This window comes from Palaemon carinicauda, chromosome 36, assembly GCF_036898095.1.
Source record: "Palaemon carinicauda isolate YSFRI2023 chromosome 36, ASM3689809v2, whole genome shotgun sequence".
NCBI classification, from domain to species: domain Eukaryota; kingdom Metazoa; phylum Arthropoda; class Malacostraca; order Decapoda; family Palaemonidae; genus Palaemon; species Palaemon carinicauda.
This window is the reverse complement of record NC_090760.1, coordinates 69,253,881-69,270,947: the sequence shown is the minus strand read 5'-3', so window position 1 is coordinate 69,270,947 and position 17,067 is coordinate 69,253,881. Positions and strand designations below refer to the sequence as shown.

The following is a 17,067-nucleotide window of genomic DNA, read 5'->3' as shown; positions in this document are numbered from 1 at the left end:
GGGGAGAGGAAAAAACAATAGAGCGAGACGAACTCCTCCTGATCCTATCCTTCTCTAGCCTACGTGCATACTTAAGGAATTCTTGAAAATCGAATTCCGAAAGCCCAGCGCATTCCTCACATCGATCTTCCAATTGACAGGCTTTACCCCTACAATTGGAACAAACGGTGTGAGGATCGATAGAGGCCTTCGGAAGACGCCTAGAACAGTCCCTAGCGCTACACTTCCTGTACTTGGGGACTTGAGTAGGGTCAGACATCTTGAATTAGTCAAAGGGGGGAAATCCAAAATCTATCAAAGTCGTCAACAAATAATCCAAAATCTAATCAATGAAAGTGAGAAAGTATTGATGATAACTTCTGCACAGCGAAAGCTAATAACTAGAGAGAATACTTCACCAAATAACGTGAAAATCAACTCCAGAAAACAACAGCGTATCAAGTAGGTCTTGCCGGTGGCACGACAGAGAGAAAATTGGTTCTGTGTTGACAAGAAGTACTTGAGTACCTACTCGACAGATGGCGCTGTTGATGTACACCCCCACCTGTATAGCGATCGCTGGCGTATTCCGCCCGTAGGTTTTTTCTGTCGGGCAGCAGAGCTGCAGCTACATGATCACCGGGTAAGATTAATATTGAAAATATGCATTTCTCCCTGGTATCTGCATAAGAACAGTTCAAAGTGCTGCACCTGTAAATACACTATGAACATTTATTTTGGAGTCTTTGTATATCAGCGGCCAGTTCCTCCCACGTGTATAGTAAATGGACACCAACTTACCTAAACTTAACCCCCTAACCTAGAAGCCATATACTTACCTAATTACCTAACTGGGGGAGGGGGGGGTTAACACCCCTTGCTACCCCGTAAGGCTGCCATATTCTTAGTCAACCGTCATCATATACATGTGGCCGCTATCATACATACACCCCCTTATTTTCTTCATTAGGAATATTGTGCTATAGTAATATTTACCACCCAAAACTATGAATAGGGTAAGGTATAAAGTTACCTGAACTAGGGGGCTGGATTTGGTTATAATTCGGCAACAATCAAATTATATTCTACCCAAAATAGTAATAGAAAACTATCAAATAGGTTACCAGCAAGAAAAGGGACACCAGAGAGACATAAACTGGCTCTGCAAAATACGATGGTAGCCGTAAGCCGAGAGTAAGTTATCGGGAAGAACATTGGTTATAACAATTGCTATAATTATAATTCCATTGCAAAATTTACCTGTACAGTTGTGAAACTCTACTGAAACACCTCAGCGTAGCCATTTCGTCGATAAATCCTTGAGAGTTAATCTACGAGACTTGCTACTTGGGAAACTTAAGTTAGAATCAGCTGATAGTGATGGACGACAAGATTAGTTTGATACTCTGACTCTGAGAAGCCGGAGTTTTGTTTTCCTTTCTCTACTTCTTCTTCTTCTTCTTCTTCCTCTTCTTCTTAGCCGAAGGAAGCAAATTGAAACCAACAGTAATTATTATTATTATTATTATTATTATTATTATTATTATTATTATTATTATTATTATTATTATTATTATTATTATTAGCTAAGCTACAGCCCTAGTAGGAAAAGCAGGATGCTATAAGCCCAGGGGCTCCAACAGGGAAAAATAGCCCAGTGAGAAAAGGAAATATAATGAATAATCAAAATAAATCGTTTTAAAAACAGTAACAACAAAAACTTATATTTCATATATAAACTATAAAAAGGCTTATGTCAGCCTGTTCAACATAAATAGAAAAAACATTTGTTGCGAGTTTGAACTTTTGAAGATATAAAGGGAATTCGGTACCATATCATTAATGTAATGTTTGGACAAGTTGCATATGGCTACTAAAAACAAAAGATAGAAATATAAGAAGATTTTTTTATATTATTACATCAGACGATACAGCAATCAATCAAAAGAGACAGTGGATTTTGTCTTTTATTAGAAGATGGAAAAGAGATAGTAAAAGATTAGATCAGGCAATAGAATCATAAGAAAATCTAGATCATAAAAAGAAAAGACACAAACAACAAAGTTAAGGTTTGAAATGGTAATAGAAAAGGGTATTACTTAGGTGAACTTAACACTAAGGAAGCTGTTTTAGTTATGAATACAAGGTTATACATGATAGATTTAAAAGAAAATTAATTAAAATTACAGGCTTCATGCAAGCTGTGGTATCTGTGTAGGAAGTAAATGATGTATTAATCGGTATACTATTTACAAGCTACACAATACTGATCTTGAATAATATGATTCTCTGTTTGTATGTAAGAACTTATTTTTTTTTTCAACCTAGTTACTAGTTCTTATACACAAATAAGAAACCTGGATTTGATCTCATAGGGTGAAAGACACTTAGGCCTACACTAAGGCTCGCTTCACACAAGTGGAATGATATCGAGTTGCTGTGTCCACAAAGATTAGATATTAATGAGGAACACTGAGACCTTTCACACTGACTTCTCAGAAGAATTTCCGAGAATTTGTAGTTTACAAACTGCGTGAACTGCTAATCCGCACGGTTCCAGTGTAGTGACTCATAGAGACTACGAGGCCTCTCGGAAAAAATCCTCTCCTGTGAAGACATGCGTCCTAACGAGCGGAAAAATTTCCGTACGGAAAAAAAATCCGCTTGTGTGAAGCGAGACTAAGAGGTCCATTGCCCGATTCACCCTCTCTCCAATGCCTTCTCTAAACTGCTTCCTCTTCCACCGAACCTCTTCTCTCCATATCATCCTTCTTGTCTCGCCACCCAATCCACTGTCTTCCTCTCGATCTTCTCCAATTATCGTGTTCTTCCCAAGCCCCACTCCCTCCTCACCATCCATCCTCAACAACTGCCCGCATCTTCTCAGTCGCGACACTCTTATGATAGTCTTATCACCTCTGTAGTTTACAGAAGCCGGCCATTCTTCATAGTCCTACTTTCTGATAGACAATTCATTGCAGCAGAGTTGACATCAATTTGATTACTGGAGAAACCTTTTCAATATATCATCATCATCATCATCCTCATTGGCGGTAACGAGACCACTGCCAAGGAACCAGCCACCCGTTGAGATACTACCGCTAGAGAGTGTTTGGTTCCTTTGACTGGCCAGACAGTACTACATTGGATCCCTCTCTCTGGTCTAAAGGCCACTCATGAATTATACTGACATTGCTCTATCATGCAGGATGTCCTAGAGACTGGCCATATATACATATGATCAGTGCCCAAGACCCTTCTCCACCCTAGCTAGGACTAAGGAGGGCCAGGTAATGGCTGCTGACGACTCAGCAGATAGGCCTATAGGCTCCCTCAAACCCCCATTCTTTAAGGATGGTGAGTTTGCAGCAACCAAAGGAACTAACGAGTTTGAGTGGGACTCGAAACCTAGGCTGACGATCACCAGTCAGGGACATTACCACATAAGCCATTTTTCTTTTGCCTACAAATACACCGAGTAGTCTGGCCTATTCTTTTCACATTCTCCTCTTTCTTCATACACCTGAAAACAATGAGATTACCAAAGAATTCTTTACTTAAGAGCTTAACTATTGCATTTTAATGGTTCAGTGGCTGCTTTCCACTTAGTAAGGGCAGATGACACTCTTCAGCTATGGTAAGCAGCTCTTCTAGGAGAAGGACACTCCAAAATCCAACCATTGTTCTCTGGCCTTTTGTAGTGCCATAGCCTCTGTACCATGCTCTTCCACTATCTTGAATTAGAGTTCTCTTGCTTGAGGGTACACACGGGCACACTATTCTATCTGGTATCTCTTCCTCTTGCTTTTTTTTTTTTTTACGTTTTAATAGTTTATATATGAAAGACCCAAGTTAATTTGATATAGTTACTGTTCTTGAAATATTTTATTTTAATTTTTCTTTACTTCTCTTGTAGTTTATTCATTTCTTTTGCTCACTAGATTGTTTTTCCTTGTTGGAGCCCTTGGTCTTATAGCATCCTACTTTTCCAACTATGGTTGTAGTTTAACTAATAATAATAATAATAATAATAACAAAGGCCTCAGACATATCCCTCCACTCACGTCTGTTGATGGTCTTTCTATGCCTGTCGATACCAGCATATTTACTTAGCTCGTCAATCCATCGTCTCCCCTTCCTTCCTCTGCTTCCTTTGCAAACTCTAGGGACTCATTCTGTTATTCTTAATGTCCAGCTATTATCTGTCATTCCCATTATATGTCCTGCTCATGTCTATTCCTTTTTCTTACATGTTAGAATATCCTCTACTTTAGTTTGATCTTGTTTCCATGTTGCTCTTTTTTTCTGTCTCTTAGTGTTATTCCTATCATTATTCTATCCATTGCTCTTTGAGTTTTAACTAGCATAGTTCTAAAGCCTTAGTAAGGCTCCAAGTTTCTGGTTAATAAGTTAATTCTGGTAGGACCATATCATTAAATATTTTTCTTTTTAGAGAAAGGGCCACTTTACTTTTCATAATCTCATTTTGCTTACCAAAAGCTTTCCATCCCATGCTTATCCTTCTTTTAATTTCTGTCTCATGTCCTGGGGAAACACTGTCACTCCTAAGTATGTATATTCATTAACAATTTCTAGAGATTCGTCCATAACCTTCATTTGTTGTCTGTCTGCATTTTAAATGAGTATTATCTAAGTTTTACTCATATTTATTTTCAGTCCTACATTTCTGCTTTCTCTATTCAAATCTTCTATCATCTTCTAACATAAGATTCATGTCTTTTTTGTCTTTGAAGTGCTTTCATTACTGCTAAAATTTTGACAGAATCAAAAGCTTTCTCATAGTGTATAAATGCCATACATAGTGGTTTATCATATTCTGTTGATTTTTTCATTGACTGGTTAATTACATGGATATGGTCAGTTGTTGAGTACTCATTTCTAAAGACTGTCTGTTCTTTTGGTTGATCAAAGTCTAAGCTGGTTTTCTATTCGGCTTAATGCGATCTTGATAAATATTCTATATATTACTGATAGTAAATTTATTTTTCAGGTCTTTTGTGTCTCTCTTTTTGTGAATTAGCATAATGATAAATGTGAGTGTGTGTGTGTGTGTGTATGATTGCATTAATATTTGGGTGGTACTACGGTCAGAACGCCCAGTGACACCGGATGTAAACGCAATGCAATAGCAACGTTAACCGTCCCATATACGCCCCTATTGCAGGCTAAAGGTAAACACGCCCACAGTATCCTCCATTTAATCCTAAAGGCTTCAATACGGTTCAGATTAATTTATTCTTCACACGACCTTGCCTTGCGAGAGGTTTCCCCAGTACGGGGTTGTGGGCTGGGGGGGGGGGGGGGAGGGGGAGAGGATGCTGAATGAATTTCACCCGACGACTGAAGACCTAATTTTGGCTTTTTTTTTTTTCTTAAATACATTCTCAGTTTAATTACTTCCTTGGATTGCTTTTGGTTCATCTTTTATTGATGACCCTTTCCCTCCATGACCGTAGTTCATGGAGGGAAAGGGTTGGGAATGGGGAGAAGTCAGTTATGGCTTTCTTATTTTGGTCAATTATGCTGAGTAAAATGTATATATATATATATATATATATATATATATATATATATATATATATATATATATATATATATATATATATATGTATATGTATATATATATATATATATATATATATATATATATATTTATATATATATATGTATATATATACATATATACATGTATATATATATGTATACATATATATATATATATATATATATATATATATATATATATATATATATATATGTGTGTGTGTGTGTGTGTGTGTGTGTGTGTTTAGGAGTGCGTATATATATATATATATATATATATATATATATATATATATATATATATATATATATATATATATATATATATATATATATATATATATATACATTACTAGATAAGCTACAACAATAGTTGGAAAAGCAAGATGCTATAAGACCAAGGACTTCAACAGGGAAAAATATCCCAGTGAGAAAAGGAGATAAGGAAATAAATAAATGATATAAGAAGTAATGAACAATTAAGATAAAATATTTTAAAAACATTAACAACATTACAACAGATACCTCATATATAAAGTATAAAAAGACTCATGTCAGCCTGTTAAACATTTGCTGCAAGTTTCAACTTTTAAAGTTCTACTGATTCAACTACCCGATTTGGAAGATCACTCCACAACTTGGTCACAGCTGGAATAAAACTTCTGGAATACTGTGTAGCATTGAGCCTCATTATGAAAAAAGGCCTGACTATTTGAATTAACTGCATACCTACTGTAGTATTACGAACAGGATGAAACTGTCCAAGGAGATCTGAATGTAAAGGATGGTCAGAGTTATGAAAAATCTTATGCAACATGCATAATGAACTAATTGAACGACGGTGCCAAAGATTAATATCTAGATCAGGAATAAGAAATTTAATAGACCGTAAGTTTCTGTCCAACAAATTAAGATGAGAATCAGCAGCTGAACACCAGACGGGAGAACAATACTCGAAACAAGGTAGAATGAAAGAATTAAAACACTTCTTCAGGATAGATTGATCACCGAAAATCTTAAAAGACTTTTAGGAGAGAGAGAGAGAGAGAGAGAGAGAGAGAGAGAGAGAGAGAGAGAGAGAGAGAGAGAGAGAGAGAAATTACATGACCGAGGATTTCCTGTATTTCACTAACTCTAATTATTAATTGTGATTTGAATAATTAGAGTTAATGAAATACAGAAAATCCTCGGTCATGTAACTCTCTCTCTCTCTCTCTCTCTCTCTCTCTCTCTCTCTCTCTCTCTCTCTCTCTCTCTCTCTCTAAAAATTGTGGCTAATATAACGAAATATTACGATGGCTACCCATAAGTCGATTTAAACGTCGTTCGTGAATGACAGAGGCAATGGACAGTGATGATGCCCTGAACTAGCAGGACATACTCTAAAGGCTAACTATATATAGATATGATTTGCATAAAAGAACCCCTCTCCTCCAAGCTAGGATCAGGGAGGGCCAGGCAATGGCTCATCAGTGGATAGGCTTATAGGCTCACAAGGATGGTGAGGTTGCAGACACTGCAAGAAACCATTGAGCTTGAGCGGGACTCGAACACCAGTCCACCGATCGTCAGGCAGGGACGTTTTTATAACAAAGACGGAATAAAGTTTTTATTATTATTATTATTATTATTATGTATGCCCAAGTTATTACTTATGATATATTGGTATCAAATTCCTATGAATATCAATACATATCTACCGATTTAGTTAAGTTTAAAGTATATTCTAACATGAAACGATGGGCAGCCTCTATTAGGTATTCTTTTTTTTATTAATTATCAATCCATTCTACATAATTATTTACGGTATTCTGATTATATTATTCTGTAAATAATGAAATGACAACGAATTTTTAAAATCAAATATATTTCCTTCAATATAAGTTAAGATACACATACATATGTATATATTCAAAGAATAATATTGAGCAATTGGCAACTAGAGACTCGTAGTGAGTCTTCTTAAACTAACCGCCAGCGCCAGTTTCAAGCTGTCATTTGGTAACCAAGCATTACGTCCGGCTCAGCTGAGCTCTATTTCGGTGAATTTTGTTAAATTGTTCGTTTATACGGTGTCAAAGTAACAAGTGAAGGGTAGCGTTCAATTGAATTTCCTTTGAAAAGGGAAATGTTAAGAAATATTCATCTAACAGATCTCACGAGCATCAAAATGTGTTCCACCCGATCGAAAATATGGCGCCGATCTGAGATGTCGTTTGGAGAAGAATTGGAACTGTTTCTTGGGTGACCGAGATGGTTTGGTGAGTGAATTTATATATTTATATCTTATATTTCTAGTATATGGATATAGGAATATGCTGTTTTGGGTTGCAACTTCTTTTCAAGTATATGGCCCAGTAGCCTAGGCCTACGAGTATACATACAGTAGTCTGATACCCTCATTTATATTACTACTACTACTACTACTACTACTACTACTATGCTGTTTTGGGTTGCAACTTCTTTTCAAGTATATGGCCCAGTAGCCTAGGCCTACGAGTATACAAAGTCTTATACCCTTTTTGTATAGGACTACTACTAGTACTACTGATATGCTGTATTGGGTTGCAACTTCTTTTCAAGTATATGGCCCAGTAGCCTAGGCCTACAAGTATACATAGTCTTATACCCTTTTTTATAGGACTACTACTACTACTACTTTTTCAAGTATATGACCCAGTAGACCTAGCTTAGGCCTACAATTATGCATGGTCTTATACTCTTTACTACTACTACTACTACTACTACTACTACTACTACTACTGCCATCGTGCCAATTACCATATGTTCTTTTGTCAACCGGATAATTGTTTTTGATAGTCCATTACCAAAATATGCCAGGTTCTATTTCGTGACATTGCTTACTTCTACTGTACTTTACTTTAGTTTACTTTAAAGACTGCCTCTACTTTACTATACTTTAGTTTAAGGGCTGATTTCCTTATTTCTAAGCGTTTTTTTTTTGCGTTAGCTGTTATTATTATTATTATTATTATTATTATTATTATTATTATTATCATTATCATTATCAGCTAAGCTACAACCCTAGTTGGAAAAGCAGGAAGCTATAAGCACATGTGCTCCAACATGTTGTGATTTTCACCAGTTTATTAAATCTGCCCGATGTACTGGGCGGATCGCAAGGCCTTAAGGGCAAGATTCCCAAAACCCTCCAGGAATTAACTAAAATACGGCGATAAATTTTACAATTTTATTACAAAAATAAACTCTGATAAAGACAAACATTCTTAAGCATTCACAAGACTTACTGAAAAAACAAGACTGACCCTAGGTAATATAGCATGTGCTCTTCAAGCACAAAGTCCACACCGGACTCATTAACAAACTGAAAATAGTGCCAATTCGAATTCAATACACAACGAATCACACACCAAATATCCCTATTCTTATTTAACTCAGGATTCAGATCCCCAATCACAAGGATCACTACACTAAACCGCGATATAAAAACTAAACGTCTTGCACACAAACTTCTACTACAACCAACCTGGTAGACAAGGTAGAGAGGAGAGATAACAATTAGAGGGGACTTACTTTGGTCGGGGACGTTGGATCAAAGAGGACGAGCTATCCTTGCAACCTCCGACGTCACCTTTTTGGCGCAATTTGTCCTGAACCTAAATTTCTAGATTGGATTTTTTTATCATGTTACAACAGAATGACTTTATTTTTCCTAATCTTAAATTACCAGCAATTGATTTTATTAGTCTCAGCGCCTTCCTACCAGGTGGTTTCCCTTTTTGGCTCTAAACGTTCACGTCTGGAACTACATTCATTCGCCCGCGAGTTTCTCCTCTCCCTCCAATTTGACGTAGTCGTAGGCGGAGTCAAATGGCGGGAATTTCGATTGATCGGGTCGAAATTCCCGACATCCTCCACGCCCCAAAATAAGGAGCGATGAAACGTCGGTCAATTGGATGGAGCTAGACTCGGGGTGAGGGGAGTGGCTTACTCCGAGACTGTTAGGCTCGCTGCGTAGCGCTCCGCAACGACTCGAACAGAGTACGCACAATATACTACAGCAATGTTACCCCGGGGTAATAAACACAATCAATAATATACAGTCATATAACAGATCAAAATAGGCAATGGGCCTAGCAATTCTAAAGCACTCGTGTAATACACATAAGGAACAGCAGAAATAAGTGATATGTACACATTTTACAATTCAATTGGCAAGCAATTAGGCAATGGGCCTAAGACAATTCAAGAAATGGTAGAAATGCAATCATAATAAGTCAAGTGCAACGACAATTAGGCAATGGGCCTAAGACAATTCAAAAAATGGCAGAAATACAATCATAATAATTCAAGTGCAAAGACAATTAGGCAATGGGCCTAAGACAATTCAAAAAATGGCAGAAATACAATCATAATAATTCAAGTGCAAAGACAATTAGGCAATGGGCCTAAGACAATTCAAGAAATGGCAGAAATACATATGACAATTCAAATTCAGTCTGTCTCAACTCACAATAATCGAGACTTCTATAGCGCTGCTACATGCAGGCTGTTACTTAATGGAGTACAAGAGGGAGGGGCTGGTTCTGTGCAACGCTCGGTCTGTACGCACGAGAGACCATCCCGTCCCCGTACTCCACCCCTAAGCACTTCCAACCTCCGCAGATTCACGCACACCTCACAAACTCCACCCTCCCTACCTTCCAGATAGAACACGCCCCCTTTTCCACAGTTTGCAGCTACTTTTTATATATCGTCACCTTTCAGTAGACAGTCCATTAGTTCTCGCTGTTTCGCGGCAGCCCTTCTCAATGGGCGTGCAGAACGTCCTTGTGCGTTCGTCTGCTCTGTTTCATTTTCATTTTCACTTCTTTCACTAACTGCATAGTTCTCACCTTTCTCGTCGTTGTCGTTCGTTCCTGTGGCTGGTTGTTGAGTTGTCGTAGCTGTTGCCATATCCTGGTCGTTCCCAGACGTCTCCGCTATCCCTGGCATTCCGGCTGTCGAACTGTTCGCACCCTCTTCTCCGTCATCGCCGTCGTCTCCTTCATGGTCATCCTCAGAGGGGGCTATTTCTAGGGGAACCAGGTGGCTGACAGCTCGCAGCGATTCGACACCCTCAAACAACACTTTCGCCGAGCGTACGACTCCGTTGTCGTCAGGATACGTCTCCACGACACGTCCCAGTGGCCAAGTCGCTCTCTTCTTATTGTCCTGCTTCACTAGCACGATGTCTCCGGGGTGCAGCTTGGAGGGTTCCCCGGGCCGACTGTCGTGCCGGGCCCTCAAGGCACTCAAGTATTCCTTTCTCCAGCGTTCCCTAAAGGCTTTGAGCGAATCTGTCAATCTTACGTAACGATCACGTAGCTTCCGAGAGGTGAAGGTTGCGTTGAGATGGTCGTCCGGTAAGATCGGGGCCATGAGGTGGACTTGGTGTCCTCTTATCAAATGGGAGGGGGTGAGGACTTCATCCTCGCGCTCGTCACCGCTGTACATAAGCGGTCGATTATTCACCACTGCTTCTGCTTCTTTCACGAGGGTCAGCACGTGGGCGTCCGGCAGGTACTTCTTTCCGAGGGCTATCTGGAGGGTCCGTTTCGTTACTCCTATCAAACGCTCGAAGAACCCACCCTTCCAAGGTGCACGGGGCGTCTGAAACCGCCACTTTATGCCAGTTTTCCTCAGGAACTGCTGGACTTCATCCTCTTCATAAAGTCCCTGCAGGAGGTGGCTGGCAGCCTTGAAGGTTTGATGGTTATCGGACATGATGAGCTGTGGGGCACCGTGGGTGGCGCTAAACCGTCTAAGTGCCAACACGAATTCTTCTGCTTCCAAAGAGGGACAGAAGTCAAGGTACACGGCTCTGCTGGCCATGCAAGTTACGATAAGTATATACCCTGGCCGTGTTTCCGTGTGTATTGCTGCTGTGTGGTCCACTCCGACCGCCGTGAACGGTTTTGTGAGGGTGATCCTTTCCTTTGGCAGGGGGGGTGGTGGTGGCTGTCTCGTTAGAGGCTGGAAGGCCAGCTTGCATTCAGGGCATTGCCGCACGGTTCGCTTCGCAATGGAACGTAGACCCGCCACCCAACATTTCTGTCGAAAGATACCTATTAGAGTATTCACCCCACAATGCAAATGTAACTGATGTAAATAATTTAGATACATCCTAACCAAATGCCCTTTGGCTGGCAAGAGAATTAAATGATCAGTTTCTCCTACATGGGACACTCGTCCCCTGGTGCAGATGAGATTATCTACCAAAACTAAATTCAATTGTCTAGCAAAATTAGCAACTTCACGAGGGAGTCTGACTCCGCCCTCTAAGTAGGCATAAACAGTAGGCAAATAATGTTTTTGCTCTAATTTTACAACAATACTGAACGGATGCCGTTCTATCTTAGCAAACTTTAAAACTAGTCTGGCTACTCGTAACAAGAATTGGAACCCTACTTCCCTCTTCAGGACGTCCCAAATCTCGCCTGGGGGGGTAGGACACATCTCCTCCCTCAACTCCTGCACCGCCGCTACTACGTGAGTTTGATGTAGTAAATCTTCCTCCTCGCAAGGAACAGGCCTTCCCGTGGTCCTGAGAAATTCTGGACCGTTCCTCCACAGGGGGTTAGCTTGCAATTGTTGAGCCGTTGCGCCTCGGGATAGGATATCGGCAGGGTTCTGCTGACTAGGGACATGGTTCAGACTGAAACTACAAACCTGCTGAATAAAATTAATTTCCGCCACTCTGTTAGAAACAAACACATTTTTATTAGACCTAGCATCGGGCGATGCTACCCACACCAACGTTACCTTACTGTCGGTCCACATTACTATTTCCCGTGGCTCGATCAGATCCTTGAGCGTTCTTGCTAGTCTGCTGCCTAACAATAAGGCCAGCAACTCTAGCTTAGGGATCGTCAGCTTGCTCATCCCTTTCGGAGTGATCCGGGTTTTACTCGTTACCAGACTTACCCGATTGCATTCGTCCCTAGTATATGCTACTGCTCCATATGCCTTACTGCTGGCATCAGTGAACACATGAAGTTGTAAGCCTCTTTTTCCTATTGATCTTTGAAAGGTGATGTCGCTCACCGCTTTCAAATCATTCAACAATTCACTTGCCTCTTTAGCCCTCTCTTTTCCTAAAACATCATCCCAACCTACATTATCCTCCCATAGTTGTTGAAGGAAAAGCTTTCCCCTTACAAATAATGGGCTTATCAAACCTATCGGATCATATATGGAGACTAATAGGGAAAGTACCCTACGCTTCGTGGGCACCCATCCCTCCCCCAACTCACAGATCCTTTTGCTTTCTTTCACACACAATCTGTCCACGTCCCGGGCCCATCGCAGCCCGAGCACGTTCACACTCACAGGCTCATTCCACTGTCTCTCGCTATCGAAGGCCAAGTGATTGCTGGCCCACCCTTCTAAGGGCATACCCGCCCTTTTTAAGATGTTATGAACAGACTCATGCTCTTGCCTCATATGTTCTATATCTTCAAACGTGGCCAGATAATTATCAACATAAAAAGATTTTACTAAATCTGGGCGCCCTTCCTCTTTAAAATGACAGTTTAATATTTGCTGTAGCAAAAATGGACTAGCTGTGATGCCGAACACCACGACTCTAAAGGCGAAGGTAAGCGCTCGACCAGCTGCCTTGCGCCACAGAAATCGTGTGTATTTGGCATCACGAGGATCTAACAAAACACGATGGAATGCTTTACTTATGTCGGCTAACATGGCATATCGATTCAACCTAAACCTTATAATTAAACTATATGCTACTTCTACCAAATTGGGCCCAGGTAAAAGACATTCATTCAAGGACTTGCAACCTTGTGACTTGGCAGAGGCATTGAACACGATTCTAAGGGGGGTGGTACGGCTGTCTTTCTTAACACCAAAGTGTGGCATGTAATAACCTTCCACTACGGGATTTTTCACTTCTGATATAAACCCTGCTTCGAGATACTTATCTATCACTCCCTGATATTGTTCAAGATATTCCCTATCCTTTCTGAATTTTGTCTGCAACGACTCCAACTGCGCCATAGCGTTACGATAATTTGTTTCTGGCCTAGCATCCGATTTGAATGGTAGGCTAACCTGATATCCCTCAGGTTTTCTTACAACGCTTTGCGATACCTTTCGCACGGCCTCGGCCTCGCGAACAGTGTATTGCTCAGATGGGGCGATACCAACACGGTCTAATCGCCACCACTCATCTACATCATACAGATATGGCTCGTTCGTGATTCTGCACACTCTCAACGTTCTTACTTGTTCGACCTTTTCCCCTTGGAACAGCCACTGTGGCACCTTCCCGTACGGGGACATACCATTATGCGTTAAGAAAAGATTTATCCCATCTACTTTTTCTACACCTATGACAAAATAGCTAAAATAATCAGCCCCAACTAATATGTGAACGTTCTTCATGGTATCTGATTGGTTTGCTGGATCGGCTAACGTGACTCCCTTGGTCAACAGATGCTGTCTGACTTTAACATAACCCACGTTATGTATCGGGACGTCCACGTGTTCGTGTGCCACCAACTTCATACGCACGATTCTTTTCCCCATTTCAACCCTACAACTTACTACATCGTATTGGCCGCTTATTTCCTCGGAACCAAACGGAGCTATATTCAAGGATACTCTTCCTACCACCGGTAGGCCTAATTGACGGGCAATTTTTGCAGAGATGAAGCTCCTCTGGCTTCCTGAGTCGAGAAATAGGCGGACTCGCTTACTACCTTGCCTTTGTTGAATACCTGCCATGGCTGTTGGCAAGATAGTGCATGGGAGGTCCACATCAGACCTCTGCGCGATCTTTGCGCTCGTGCACGGCTTAGATTCTACTTTAACCTTAGACGGACGGGGGGCAGATTGGTTCTGTGCAGGCGTCGCATTTACTACGGGGCGGGACGTTGTTGATTGACTATTACTATGACTAGGGATTGATTGCAGTCTACCCGCGTCGCAAATCGCAGTGTGGTGCTTAGCATTACAGTTTCTACAGGAATTTGATACGGGACATTTATCGCTACGATGGCCTGATTTCGTGCAATTGAAACAAAGACCCCTTTTTAGTAAAATGCGACGTCTAGCAATAACGTCTGTCACTTGGCGACATCCGTGAGGCGGATGCCGTTCGCTACAAAATGGGCAGGATTTATGGTGGATGGGATGGGTTTTCGGTCTTACACTACTGTCTGGTCTTTTGTCACTCTCAAGACTGTCGCCTCTCTGCAATGCATCGTCTTCTAACATTCTTACTATGAAATCTATTGCCTCAAAAAACTCGTCCAACGTATAGTCGCATTTCCTCAAATGCTCTACCACCTTGCGGTATAGTTTTCCCTCTGACAATTTTTGATTAATGAGGCTCATGACCATGCCCTGGCCTAAGTCATTGGTACTAAGTCTTTTGATTTGCTCAATAATGATGGTCAACTCAAAACGGAACCTTTTTAATTCTACTGGGTTTAGTGACGGCACAAAGATGTTTGCTAACTTGCGGTGCAGAATCACGAGTGTTTGGTGCACGTTGCCATACTGCTTATCTAATAAATCTAATGCTACACTATAGTTCGCGGCGGTTACACTCAGAGATTTGATAATCCGGAGCGGCTCTTTGCCCAACGTCCCCAATAAATACGTGAATTTAGACACTTCGTCTAAATCAGCTCTTCGATCCACGTGGATCGTGAATAGTTCACGGTACGATGCGTACTCTTGCACTTCCCCTTCAAACGTGGGGAGAGGTAGCGGCTTCAACCTGGGGAGGGCAACATTCCCCGTTGAAGGGCCTTTCACTTTATCTATTCTATTGTACAATAGTGTGGAAGCGCGTGTCGCTTCACCTAACATATGCCTAATTCGGGCTTCGAAACTAGTTTCTAGCTTAACGCGCTGGCTCTTGTATAGCTCTTTAAGCTGTCGGACCTCTGCCTGCAACTCCGTTACCAAATTCTGGTAAACGGACTCGGAGTAAGTCTCTATCAGCGCCCTTTGCGTTTCGCTTAGCAAATCCTCCAGTAGGCCCATCGACGCCTCGATATGCACGATCGTGGACACAGCCATCTTAATTACTTTACTTTACGTTTGGGGGGGTTTGAACAAGGCAAGGAAAAAAGGATAATTTAACGTTAAGAAGGGACTCAAAGAACTGACCCACGTGGGCGATCGCACATCGGGACGTAGAGGACCTTAATTGTTAGTCTCTCTCTCTCTCTCTCTCAAAAGCTCATATTTTAAATTAGTCCTGTCCGGCTCTGGGAAGCGCTTGCGATCCGGTTCGAAGGACCAAATGTTGTGATTTTCACCAGTTTATTAAATCTGCCCGATGTACTGGGCGGATCGCAAGGCCTTAAGGGCAAGATTCCCAAAACCCTCCAGGAATTAACTAAAATACGGCGATAAATTTTACAATTTTATTACAAAAATAAACTCTGATAAAGACAAACATTCTTAAGCATTCACAAGACTTACTGAAAAAACAAGACTGACCCTAGGTAATATAGCATGTGCTCTTCAAGCACAAAGTCCACACCGGACTCATTAACAAACTGAAAATAGTGCCAATTCGAATTCAATACACAACGAATCACACACCAAATATCCCTATTCTTATTTAACTCAGGATTCAGATCCCCAATCACAAGGATCACTACACTAAACCGCGATATAAAAACTAAACGTCTTGCACACAAACTTCTACTACAACCAACCTGGTAGACAAGGTAGAGAGGAGAGATAACAATTAGAGGGGACTTACTTTGGTCGGGGACGTTGGATCAAAGAGGACGAGCTATCCTTGCAACCTCCGACGTCACCTTTTTGGCGCAATTTGTCCTGAACCTAAATTTCTAGATTGGATTTTTTTATCATGTTACAACAGAATGACTTTATTTTTCCTAATCTTAAATTACCAGCAATTGATTTTATTAGTCTCAGCGCCTTCCTACCAGGTGGTTTCCCTTTTTGGCTCTAAACGTTCACGTCTGGAACTACATTCATTCGCCCGCGAGTTTCTCCTCTCCCTCCAATTTGACGTAGTCGTAGGCGGAGTCAAATGGCGGGAATTTCGATTGATCGGGTCGAAATTCCCGACAATTATTATTATTATTATTATTATTATTATTATTATTATTATCAGCTAAGCTACAACCCTAGTTGGAAAAGCAGGAAGCTATAAGCACATGTGCTCCAACATGGAAAATAGCCCAGTGAGGAAAGGAAATAAGGAAATATATAAACTACAAGAGAAGTAACGAACAATTGAAATAAAATATTTTAAGAACAATAACATTGAAACAGATTTTTCCTATATAAACTATAATAAAAAAGAGACTTATATCAGCTTGTTCACCTTAAAAACATTTGCTGCAAGTATGAACTTTTGAAGTTGCTTTGGTTAGCTTGTTCAATGTAAAAAGTAAGTGATATGTTTGGAATTTCTACTTAAAAGATAAAACTCACTCACTCGCTTGCTGGTAACACCTCCTTGCCTCACGTATTGTTACCTGCCAACAC

At 40.6% G+C, this 17,067-nt stretch overlaps 2 protein-coding genes across 3 annotated transcripts in view; one reads left to right on the top strand and one right to left on the bottom strand.

Annotated features, from left to right (window-relative positions):
- Positions 1-1,401, bottom strand: part of LOC137628882 (enoyl-CoA delta isomerase 2-like) — a 56,603-nt gene extending 55,202 nt beyond the window's left edge. For both annotated transcript variants that reach the window (XM_068360135.1, XM_068360136.1), the window contains exon 1: positions 1,240-1,401. In XM_068360135.1, coding sequence (XP_068216236.1) covers positions 1,240-1,283 — 44 coding nt within the window. In that variant the 5' untranslated portion in view covers positions 1,284-1,401. The remainder of the gene's footprint in view (positions 1-1,239) is intronic.
- A 6,180-nt stretch (positions 1,402-7,581) lies between these two features.
- The window catches only part of LOC137628880 (uncharacterized), a 403,929-nt gene continuing 394,443 nt past the window's right edge, over positions 7,582-17,067 (top strand). Inside the window, exon 1 of the mRNA XM_068360132.1 lies at positions 7,582-7,805. The gene's annotated coding sequence lies outside the window, so the exon portion shown is untranslated. The remainder of the gene's footprint in view (positions 7,806-17,067) is intronic.